Source organism: Prorops nasuta, unplaced genomic scaffold (genome assembly GCF_024137725.1).
Source record: "Prorops nasuta isolate Cenicafe-Biocafe unplaced genomic scaffold, Cenicafe_Pnas_1.2 PNAS00059, whole genome shotgun sequence".
NCBI lineage: Eukaryota > Metazoa > Arthropoda > Insecta > Hymenoptera > Bethylidae > Prorops > Prorops nasuta.
The window spans coordinates 47158-58854 of record NW_027116856.1 but is presented as its reverse complement, the minus strand read 5'-3'; the positions used below and the strand labels follow the sequence as shown (position 1 = coordinate 58854).

The 11697-nt window shown below is 35.1% G+C and overlaps 4 protein-coding genes and 1 non-coding gene across 10 annotated transcripts; 2 read left to right on the top strand and 3 right to left on the bottom strand.

The window, feature by feature from the left end:
* The first annotated feature begins 1001 nt into the window (after nt 1-1001).
* Nucleotides 1002-4991, top strand: LOC136784513 (probable tubulin polyglutamylase TTLL2). Of its 5 annotated transcripts, none has more exons than XM_066745204.1 (10): nt 1002-1309; nt 1752-1948; nt 2881-3006; nt 3121-3224; nt 3297-3429; nt 3519-3795; nt 3862-4064; nt 4136-4231; nt 4475-4773; nt 4839-4991. In XM_066745204.1, exons 2-10 carry the CDS (start codon nt 1850-1852, stop codon nt 4957-4959), a joined length of 1458 nt encoding a protein of 485 aa, XP_066601301.1. In that variant the 5' UTR covers nt 1002-1309; nt 1752-1849; the 3' UTR covers nt 4960-4991. The 5 variants fall into 5 exon arrangements, with proteins under 5 accessions (XP_066601301.1, XP_066601298.1, XP_066601300.1 ...); XM_066745201.1 differs by having other exon boundaries at nt 4136-4339; XM_066745203.1 differs by having other exon boundaries at nt 4136-4399; nt 4475-4756.
* A 129-nt stretch (nt 4992-5120) lies between these two features.
* Nucleotides 5121-7091, bottom strand: RpS4 (ribosomal protein S4). The gene is made up of 6 exons (XM_066745205.1): nt 7016-7091; nt 6334-6592; nt 5982-6079; nt 5732-5903; nt 5516-5645; nt 5121-5293 (listed from the first exon to the last, which is right to left on the bottom strand). The coding sequence occupies exons 1-6, from the start codon at nt 7016-7018 to the stop codon at nt 5170-5172; spliced, it is 786 nt and encodes a 261-aa protein (XP_066601302.1). The 5' UTR covers nt 7019-7091; the 3' UTR covers nt 5121-5169.
* Nucleotides 5353-5489, bottom strand: LOC136784522 (small nucleolar RNA SNORA16B/SNORA16A family). The gene has a single exon (XR_010824422.1). It is a non-coding gene; the product is annotated as a small nucleolar RNA SNORA16B/SNORA16A family (small nucleolar RNA).
* A 362-nt stretch (nt 7092-7453) lies between the features above and the next one.
* Dera (deoxyribose-phosphate aldolase) lies at nt 7454-9096 on the bottom strand. Its single transcript, XM_066745128.1, has 5 exons — nt 8697-9096; nt 8439-8623; nt 8240-8381; nt 7786-8174; nt 7454-7724 (listed from the first exon to the last, which is right to left on the bottom strand). Exons 1-5 carry the CDS (start codon nt 8761-8763, stop codon nt 7536-7538), a joined length of 972 nt encoding a protein of 323 aa, XP_066601225.1. The 5' UTR covers nt 8764-9096; the 3' UTR covers nt 7454-7535.
* Nucleotides 9097-9455: 359 nt separating this feature from the next.
* On the top strand, nt 9456-11684 carry Ak2 (Adenylate kinase 2). 2 transcript variants are annotated; one of them, XM_066745130.1, is made up of 5 exons: nt 9456-9607; nt 9693-9822; nt 9927-10163; nt 10236-10403; nt 10501-11684. In XM_066745130.1, exons 2-5 carry the CDS (start codon nt 9715-9717, stop codon nt 10744-10746), a joined length of 759 nt encoding a protein of 252 aa, XP_066601227.1. In that variant the 5' UTR covers nt 9456-9607; nt 9693-9714; the 3' UTR covers nt 10747-11684. The 2 variants fall into 2 exon arrangements, with proteins under 2 accessions (XP_066601227.1, XP_066601226.1); XM_066745129.1 differs by having other exon boundaries at nt 9458-9615.
* The last annotated feature ends 13 nt before the right edge of the window (nt 11685-11697 follow it).

Here is an 11697-nt window from a genome sequence, read left to right as displayed (position 1 = left end):
TGACAAGCGTGAATCCTAGCGAGATTGGTCATAAAGCATTTCACAGCGATCTCCAGTACATATATACGGAAGTGCAAAACTCCCGAAGGGTTTCATCGATTTGTCATTATTATAACCTTGCCGTACCTGCTGCCTGGAGGGATAGACACGCGATGAGTAATAAGCGTTAGCGCTGAGTATGTGTACGTGTATATATGTGTGCAGTGTGTGAGAGAGACCTTCCCCACCAGCAATCCGGCCAATCCTTTTTTCCAAGTCAATGATATATGAAACCGGATCTGAATTAGTTTGCGGTATTGGCGTTCTGCTGAAAGCTCATCTCACCGGAAGGACCTGCACGGCATCCGAATGTTATACGTACTTTGGTGTGCATGTACCGTGCGGAGCAGGTATGACGTATCAAACGCAATTACGGATTCGGGCCTCTGGTTGTACCGTATACACACAGGGAGGAGACAAAAGTCGATTTCGTATAATTACGTTTCAAGAATAGAACCGCGTGCTTTGCTCTTGCTCCCTCGGGGGGAGAAGGTGGGGAGGGGGGGGGGGGGTGAAAAGAAGAAGAGAAAAACGGTTGCAACGACCTTCGGCGACCGGCTCGACTCGCGAGTCTTTCCTTCGGGACAATTAACGCTGCGGAAGAGATGCGGTCTTGCGTCTCGTTAAACGAAAGTTTTTGACGCAGCAAAAAGCCGAGGGAAGAGAGACAGTTGCGTGCGCCTAATGAATTTGGTGCAGTCGCGCAATGGCTGAATTTTCTTTAATTTCTCATGCTTTTTTGTCGCGTAGCACATTTTAAATGTCATCGTGCATCGGCGCGATTCCCCGGTGTGTCCTTGCGACCGGCTGGCATCCAACGCTGAAAAGTCAAGAGTAACAAACCGGCCTGTCCCTGCGCACCTGCGAAACAGGTGAGGCGGTACTTTAAACGCGGTCGCGTGGCAGTGGGCGCCGAGATTTCGTCTTGTCCACATGCCGCGGTTTCCACTACCTATAAATACCCCATCCTCCGAACCTTTCCCTTCACATTAAATTTTTCCACCCGACCGACCACACGATCCCCTCCTCCGCCGAAGAACCAGAGTACACCGATTCGATCCGTACCCAAAACTTATCACCGTCACCGAAAATCATGCTGCTGCTCGCACGATTAAAACATTTCTTCTTCTCCAAATTCAATCCGACGCAGAGATGAATAATGAGACACAAGTTGCAAAGGAGAAGCTGACAAGTAGTGTGAGTGGAACGAAAGAGTTTGATTCATGAGATTTTGTCCGATCCTTCGAAAGAACGGATAATATTGATTAGGGTAAGCCCTATTATCTTTCAAGGCTTTCTTCATTTATGATTTTCAACAAAAGTGCATAAGCAATTTTATCACCGCGCGTATACTTTTCGCCAAGCTCCGCGTCACGAGGTGTCGAGGTAGTCTCTCGATCCATAGTGAGAGTGAGGGGAGCATGGTACGATATACGACGTAGCTTGTGACGTACCAACACACTGCTTTCACAAACGTAGACGCATCAGTAGTGACGCTAGAGCAGTAGTGATGCTTTATCATTAGGCGTCCAAAGCACTATGAACGCTACTCGCGGCTTTTCGATCTTAATAACATTTCCACCTATTTTTATCGCTCTGTTATAACATTTTCGCACTTGATAAGAACGCGAGACGAAAGGAACGATCGTTCGTTACAAAATTATCATCGTATCTCTAATTAAAATATATTCTCGTGTAATATTTATTTTCAGAGCTCAGCGTATTTATGTTTGTTATTCGAGATATTAAACAGGCATATGTGAGTCGTTGTACCATTGAGTGAAAACCATTAGCAGTATCTATTTCGTTCATGGCGATAACTTATGATGATATGGCATTAAAATGTTTGGAAGGACCTTTTGTATTCAGATTAAATGAAAATGGTACTGGACCGCATTTACTAGTGCAGGTAATTTATTCTAGAAATCTTTTCATACGTCGTTCATCCTTTGTCGTACACAGGAGCGCTTTGTCAATGACGATGATGATCAGTCGATGCTTCCATCTCTGCTATATAAAAATAAAATAGCAAATATCAGTTGCGTTGCACCACTACCACCACCACGTATTGGATATGTCATGTTACAGTTTTTCCGCTCTTTAAAATTTGTTCAGCTCCGTTACAAACTTAGCCTTACCCTTGAACCAAATACTCTTTTCAAGGAACAATATATATACACACATCTGCAGAGGTATACAGATGAGACACGCTTCTGCGTGTATTACTTTTAGACACGACGATTAAATAAGTGTGACATGCAACGGTAAAGAAAAGGAACTTTTCACCGTTATGATAAACGATTGTTGATTTTCGATTTTATAGCGGAATAATAAGTTCAAAGTTCAGCGATATACATAATAAGAAACGATCGTGTTGTCCCGAGTAGAATGACAAATCCATTACGGAAATACTATTACTTGCCAATGCTCGCCTGCCAAAACGTACAAATTCGTCACTGAGTTTATCTTTCACAAATGATCGAACGGGCAGAACATTCCAAGTGGTAGCGATGTATCGTACCTTCGTAAGGTCATAATTGTGTTCTCCAGTGTTACGATGAATCGAGAAACATTTTAAACTCTCCACACCGTGATAATTGGCACATTTTTGTACACGTACATCGCATTGTGCTAAGTAACATGAGTGCGGAACGTTGAACGTGTTATCCTAATTGAGAAATCTGCAGTGTATATATGCATACGTATACACAGTGGTAACGAAAACTTGGAGAACAGTGTAGATTCTCGTTTACATGCTCTGCTGGATTAATCAAGATGACCTATAAGCGAATAGCAGTTCCTTTCGCTTTTCACGGAAATTTCGTGTGGTTTTCTTCACAGGTCTGTACGGAACGTGGATGGAGAGAATACGCTGGAGACAATAATGTGTTCAAGGACCGTTGGAACCTCTGGTGGCGATCGGGTGGCTTTCCCTCGGCTCATTGTAGGCCCCCGCTATCGTGGCAGGTGCGAATTATTCTAAATTTTCACAGAGCACTGTATAATTAAGAGCCGTGAAAGTTTTACCGCCTGGAAACAGAGAGATTTCATTCATATTGATTTGTTCTATTTATGTTATAGTTCGTCAATCGTATACCAAAAGGAAATTCCATCTGCAGGAAAGACAATCTGATACGACACTTGAAGTGTATGAAAAAGGTTTATGGCTCCATTTATGACTTTAGGTACTCTTCTTTTTGTTATATAAAAAAAGAATGTATATTTGTGAGGAAATGTAATGCATCGTATCTATGTAGTCCCACTGGATACAATTTACCATCGGAATATACGAGGCTCGTTGAGGACTACAGTCGATTTGAGAAAGACGAAAAGGTTTGGATATGCAAGCCAGTCGGTCAAAGTCAAGGCAGAGGAATATTTTTGTTCCGTGTAAGATTCTACCCCGAGGGAGACGAATGAACGACCGAGTTTCGCAATTTTCCTCCATTACGTGTGTGTATTTATGTTTTCTTTTTTAGAAAATAAGCGATTTGCGTTACGATCACGCTGCGGTAGTTCAGAGATATATAGAAAACCCGTTACTAATCGGGGGTTATAAATTCGATCTTCGTCTGTACGTGTGCGTGCCGTCCTATCGGCCGCTGACACTGTACTTGTACAAGGAGGGCTTGGTACGATTTGCTACGGAAAAATTCTCACTGGAGCACTTGGAGGATCCCTTTCGGCATTTAACCAATTTTTCTTTAAACAAACTGGGTCCAGGCTATAACGAGAAAAAAGAGCGCATTGGAGCAGGTGAATTTCAATCGTATACGCACAATGAAAGGCGTTTCAATAATCGCATTGTACAATTTATTGCAGGGTGTAAATGGACTTTTAGACAATTAAGAAGATTCTTGGAACAGTCTGGTTACAGCGATTGGTTTCTCTGGCAAAGAATCGCATCGTTGATTAGCTTAACTATTTTGAGTCAAGCAGCAGGCATTCCAAAGTCTTCAAACTGTTTTGAATTTTTTGGATTTGACGTATTAATCGATGAGAATCTGAAGCCATGGCTTCTAGAGGTAATACCGAAACTGATTATACGAATATAATCTTATTTTCTTGAATGGATGTAAATATAATATTCTCCTAGGTCAATTTAAGTCCTGCCTTGAGCAACGATTGCGAGATAGATTCCGAAGTAAAAAAGCCTCTGTTGCACGATCTATTCGACTTGCTAGGATTGCCGGTATGCAATACCGGTCTTTCTCTATTTACAATTTGGTCCTCCAATTGTATAAATGACGAGGACGAAGAGTCTTCCAAATTTTGCACAAATCGTTTCACGAAAAAGAAGGTGAAAATATCACGACAATCCAACAGTTTTTGGAATGTTTGTCAAGAAACTAGACCTATGGTTAAATAATACAATTTTATATTTCATTGGTAGCAGCTAAAATTCTTCTACTGATTTTTATAAACAATTTTTTAGCTTGGACAGTCTACTCCGGAAGTCTATCCTGGCTCTTGGTCTCGATATAATCCATTATGGATGGACAAATGCATTCGTCGTGGTTTCAGAGGTAACAACGATGAAGAATATCCGCAATCATCCGTATGGGACAATGGTAAAGACTGGAGTACGCCCTGTGTTCGAGAAGGAGGCTGGATAAGAATTTTTCCATTAAATCGACACAAAACTATTGAACAATTGGAATGCACTCGACCATACATCAGAGGGCACAAAATGGTCGAGAAAGAAGTCAGAAATGCCGTAATATCCATTCAAAAGTAACGATTTTTCATCAATCTTTAAATGATTTTCATTCAACCAACTTAACGATCTTTACTCATAGATATTTAAAAACTGCCAAAGAAATCCAACGAAAAAGTGGTAAACTAGGAGACCAAAAGTGTAACGCTTTGTTGCAAGCGGCTCTCGACCTAAATACAGAAGTTTGGCTGCCAGAAAAATAAAACCAATGTAATTATACATACGAAAAACAAAACTCTTTAAGAATGAAATGAATAAATTCATTAAAAACTGATTTATTTATATGTTCGCATTAGAAGACCAAGTTAAAAAATTAAAGCGGATATCCGCCACACAGTGGATGGTTTAATAGATACACAAATGCTTCACCAAGAAAGTCTCGGTTTATTCGATTTCTTTAAAATTTACATAACTCAATCCCTCTTTGCTGCTAATCTCTTGTCGCGCTCCTCAGCAATAGAGAGCTTAACTCCCTTGTCTTTTGGTAAACTAATGTAGGATTTCGTTCCTTTACCAATTATGAATACATTGTTCAACCTAGAAATAAAAAGAAATACCGTTTAAGTTTCACACTGTAAATATTTGAATAATGTTCTTCATGTTTCCTTTTTGGGTGATACTCAAAGCCGATGTATGTGCTATCAGTGACCTTATTAAAGGAATTTGTTTTGGGCCAATTTTTGACTACAGAATTTTCTTGAGACAAAATACTATAGCTTCGATATGGCCAGACTAATTGATAGAATGAATTCAATGTACCTGGTAGCAAATGCATGTCCTTGAGAGTCTCTGATGTGACAAATATCAAACGAACCAGGATGACGCTCTCGGTTGATAACAGTTCCCACACGCCCTAAATTTCTACCTCCAGTAATCATGCATAGATTCCCTAAAATTAAAATATTTAATGAAATCGATGTTTGCTTACAAAGCGCGTTCCATCAGTTTAGGATAGAATCAGTTTTTAAAACCCACCAGAATCGAACCTGATCGAATCTAAAATTTTTCCTGTTGCAATATCCAGCTGAATAGTGTCATTGACTTTAATAAGAGGGTCAGGATAACGAATTGTTCTTCCATCATGGGTTACTAGAAATGGAATTCCTTTTGGTCCAGTTTGAACACGCTTCACTTTGCAAAGTTTGTACTAAAATGTTTTAATAAGTTGATTGCTAAAATAGTTTAAGTAGTTAAAACTAAAATTCTTATTATTTTTCAAACAAACCGAAGCTTCTTCAGGTGTAATACGGTGTATTGTGAAGCGTCCCTTAACGTCATAGATCAGGCGGAAGTACTCGTTGGTCTTTTCAATAGTAACAACATCTAAAACAATTGGATTTAGTTAAAAACTATCTTCATAATGAGTCAAATATTAACTATTTTTTAAAAATATGTACACATCTTGGGTAATACAAAGAGAATAGATTTAGATATTCAATCTGTGACCAATTTGATGGGCTTTCTTTTTTTTATAGGCCATCTTTTGACTGCAACATTTATGATAATAGATATAGCAGCTTCGATAATGGCCTTAGAACTAATATCTTTTAGTGAAAATATAATATCAATTATCTTACCCATAAAACCAGCAGGATAGTTTGGATCAGTTCTGACTTTTCCATCAATCTTGATGAGACGTTGCATTACAATTTTAGTTACTTCACAATTGGTCAAAGCATACTTCAATCTATTACGAAGGAAGATAACAAGGGGTAGAGACTCCCTCAATTTGTGAGGTCCAGTTGATGGACGAGGCGCGTACACACCTCCCAACTTGTCCAACATCCATGCTTTCGGCGCATTAAGACGCTTCAAATGCTTTTTAGGACCACGAGCCTACCAAATAAAATTTAGGATTAGTTTATACAAAAATATAATAATTGAACTAAACTAAACATCCTGATTTTAAGGTTATAATAAACTGCAGTCTTTTTCTGAATGTCACATCACCAATGCTATAAAAATATTAATACATTCGGAAATAATGCATAGCTGAATTTTAATTATAACAATCTTTATGAGAAGTTTAACGTCAGAATTTAAAGTCAAGCGTTTTGAGTAAAAAATGTCGAAGGGTAAAGTACACATTCGATTAGTGATTGTTGTTTTACGATGAATAGCCACTTTCGTATAAAAATAAATATATTAATATACACTTTAGTAAGTAAACTACACTTTCTTCACAAAATTTTAACAATATAACACTTATTCTCAACGATGCACATGGATTTCACTTCGATAATATAAAATGAAACTTACCATCCTGGTTTTCTAAACGGGAAAGGCACGAGGTCGCAACTTGTATCGTTGTGTCCAGCACATCAAGTCTCCCATTGGTCTGCCATTAGCATTATCAGTATTGCCATTACAATCCAAATTACTAGTTTTATTAGAATAGATTGAATTTGTTCTTTAAACTATCATATTAACGTATAATATTGATAAATTAAAAATATTTCACTTTTATATATTACGTATAAGTATCTTTTCCTACAATGTGAATTATTACAAAAAATTAATCTTATTTTATATGGCTAGGGTTTTTCGATACTCGTTTCCCGCGAAAATCAAAAATTGTAAAAAATTCTGAATAAAAGTCAGACTTACGTTCCCTCACTCCTATCTTCATATCATATTTAAAAAAAAAAACTCACATATAGCAAAACATACAGAAAAAAGTATACTCAATATTTTATGGAATGATTAATAAAATATATTTTAGAGATACATTTTTAAAGAAATTTTATAAAAATATAAACATTATTAAAAATGAAGATCATCAGTTTTCCGAGATACATTCATCATATAAAGAGTTTACACGTTTAAGAATATCATCAAGAACACTGGAAGCGCCTATTCTCAAAAGATCTTGGTTTTGCCATTCACTTCCTAGCTCTTCTGCCATTAAAACCACCCATTCTAAAACTTGATCTGCAGTTTTTATTCCACCTGCTGGTTTGAATCCTACCTGAAAATTCATTTATATTTAAATTTTTATCGTCTGCTGTTGATTCTTCCTTAAAATTTACCTTTCTGTCTGTCCAATTGTAATAATCCATTATGGCTTTGCACATTACAATACCAACTGGAAGAGTAGCATTGACAGTTTCTTTTCCAGTAGAGGTTTTAATGAAATCAGAGCCTGCCATCATAGCTACCATAGATGCATTGTAAACATCTTGCAAAGTAGGTAGCTCTCCAGTTGCTAATATTGTTTTTAAACAAACTTTTTTCTTATACATATTGCAAGCTTTACGCATTGAGCACAATTCATCATATAAAGCTTCCCATTCTTTATCTATTACCAATGTTCGATTAATTACCACGTCAATCTCGTTAGCACCATCTTCTATGGCTGCATGGATTTCTCCTAACCTTGTCTTTAATGGATACTGGCCAGAAGGAAATCCAGCAGCAACTATTTCAATGAAGTTTATTAGCAAAAGTCATAAATATTTCAAAGTAGCTATATATTTAACTTACCACTTGCAATTCTTATTTTACTTCCTGGATCACATTTTTTAAGAGAATCTACAGCATCCAGCAATCTTGCTGGATACACACAAACTGCAGCTGTTGTTAATGACTCCTTTAATATAAACTTTGGTTCTATTGGGTTAGCTGCCTATAATTTATATATCTCAATTTTATATATACCAAACATTAACTTAAATAAACAAACCTTTAAGCATAAGGCTTCAATAGTCTTTTTGGTATCATTTCCTCCCAGTGATGTAAGATCAATAAAAGTTATTGATTTCAATAAAGTAGATATTTTAACTTTATTTGGTAACAAATTTGTTTTCAAAACAATATCTTTGACTCTTTTATCAATATTCTTTTCATCAATAACTCTATTTAAATATTCTGTAAAAAAGTACATTAATGCAATAGAAATTCATTTTAGATAATAATTGTCATGAACAATAAAGTGACACACCCAATGTGAACTCTTGTTGATAATATGGTGGTCTCTTAGAAGAACTTGACTCTTGTGTATCTTCCATTTTATGAAATTATTATTATGTTCACATAATAGAGAAGTAAAAATATAATGTAATAAACGTGTACCCTATGTTTCAACGATTACACAGATAATCATTAGTACCACTTTTTTTAATGTACAAACTTTAGAACAATTGATAAGATTACTGAGCAATCTTGCTTAACGAATTCAAAACAAATACTTTTTATCTGCTATTATATATGTATTATTTTTGGTAAAGATGTACCAACCAAGTATCATAAACATAGCATTTTTAAAAAGATCGCCAATCTTCTAGAACACGGACAATACCTATTAGTTGACAATTGATATGAAACAAAAAATTCACAGTTGTTTTACCACCAGAAGGTTTTACTACTGATGATAATATGTATAATTACTGACAACGAAGAGACCGAAATCCGATCGGTAAAACGAACAATTTAGTTGTTGCAGGAGGAAGATAAAAAGAATCAAATTCTTTTATCTTATAATTGTATTTTAAATTAGTAATAGCAATAAAGAATAATAAATAGTAGATTAAGTAATGGAAAAGTTCAATGTTATCAATAATAACAATAATAATGTCAATTAGTTATCGACGCTAAGCTCCTAAAAATTCGTAACACTACCGTATTCGGTAATGGAATCGAAGAGAAACAGCTGGTACAGTTACAGTTGCTCGTCTGCGTTTGGAAGACTCCCTGTCCCCCTCTCCTTATAGCGTGTGGCATAATCATTAGCTACAAAAAACATCTATATAAAACCAATTTATCAAATTTGCACTCATCATCGTTTTAGATTGTGCATACGTAAGATAAAGTAATTGGTTTCAATTCATCAGATTGACAATTTAAATTCTTGTGGTATAGTGGTAATATAAAACTTCAATACAGCTGCTCTTATCATGTATTAAATTATACATAATTTAGAAAACTTCAACTTTTACAGAAATAAAAGTTAAAAAAGCAATATGGCCCCAAAGGTGGAAGATGTTCCTAAAGATCAATCCAGTGAAAGACCATGGAGAGGAGTCAATGCTGTTTTATTGGGACCTCCAGGTAGTGGTAAAGGTACTCAGGTAGGACAGAAGTAAAGATACTTTTAAACATTATTAAAAAAAGCTTATATTAAATACTTCTCACTGATAAAATTAATGCTTATATTTTTATACTTTCATTAAAGGCTCCAAGATTAAAAGAGCGTTACTGTGTATGCCATCTCTCTACAGGGGACATGCTTCGAACAGAGGTTAGCTCTGGCTCTGAATTAGGGCAAAAATTAAAAATAATTATGGATGACGGTAAATTGGTAAGTGATGATCTGGTAGTTAAAATGATTGATAAAAATTTGGAGAAGCCAGAGTGTAAGCAAGGTTTTCTGCTGGATGGATTTCCAAGAAGTGTGTCACAAGCCGAGAAGGTATATTATAGTTGAATTTAAAACTTGCATAAAAGTATACATTGGAAACTAATAGAAATTGCATTTTTTTAGTTAGATGAAATGCTGAAAAAAAGAAAAAGTCCATTAGATGCTGTAATTGAGTTTGGTATTGATGATAATCTTTTGATAAAAAGAATTACTGGTCGCTTAATACATTCATCTAGCGGTAGATCATATCATGAAGAGTTTGCTCCTCCAAAAGTCCCCATGAAAGATGATGTAAGAAACTCTTATAATATATATTGTTGTTCAGAATCTAATGCAGCAATATTGGAAACTATTATTTAATCTGAGTTGCAATTTTTTTTTAATGTAGGTAACTGGAGAACCATTGACTAAAAGATCTGATGACAATGCTGAGGCCTTGAAGAAACGATTAAATACATATCATGTACAAACACAACCTTTGGTAGACTATTATGCTATACAGGGTATTCATTACTATGTCAATGCTGCTCAAGCAGCTGAGAAAGTCTTTCAAGATATTGATAAGATTTGTTTAAAGGTTATCAAACAAGATGAGTCAAAAGGCTTTTTCCAAAAATTATTCAATTTCAAATGATAATAATCTTTATGATTCTTCTCTTAAAATGATGTTACAACTAGTTGGTAATATTACGTACGACGTAGTATGACACTTGAAATATAGATAAAAATAATATTGTAACATATTTCAATCAATTGTATAGTATAGAAATCTTATTTGATGGTGGTAGCACAATATCTTTTATTTTATTAGAACTTTTCAATAACATTTTGTAGCAATAAACAAAACACAAAAAGCCCTAAAAAAACGAAGACAGGTACTATAACAGAAGTGTGCACATATGAGCAGTGCTCTGAGCATAATATGTATATAAAGAGATCATATTTAGATGTCCTTACTGTATTTACAAGAAATTATTTTTTTAATTATATATTAAGTAAACCCACTTATATAAACATCATGGTTACAATTACAAATACTTTTTTATTTGTATATGTAAATAAATTTTTTCTTTTCTGTAATCATTATGGGACAGAAATTATAACTATCATTTTTTATTAAAACATATTTTGAAAATGCACATTCATGCAAGTACAAAATAATCTTTTTTAATAAGTTTTTTGACTTATTATTGAATGCATTTACAATATTAAATATTTACTTTTGAATGTAATACTGTTGACTAGAACAAAATACCCATCCTTATACATACACTTATCTAACTCAACTAATAACAAGGATTCTGTTTATCCATTATAGTGATGAATGAGCGTTTACGATCTTTCAAATGCCAAGCTCTGTCTGAAATTATGGTTACGAATATTTATCAATATGTATGCTTCATACATTTGATGGTATGTATATGTTTCTTTAAAAGTGATTAGAATTTAAAGAAATGAAAGCAAAAAACTATAATTTTGTATATAATACTGCTATCTCTGTGTAACGAAAAATAAATATTTTTCAATGAGAAGAGAGAAAATGTACAGCCATGAAATAATAAAACATTTCAACCTAAATGATTTT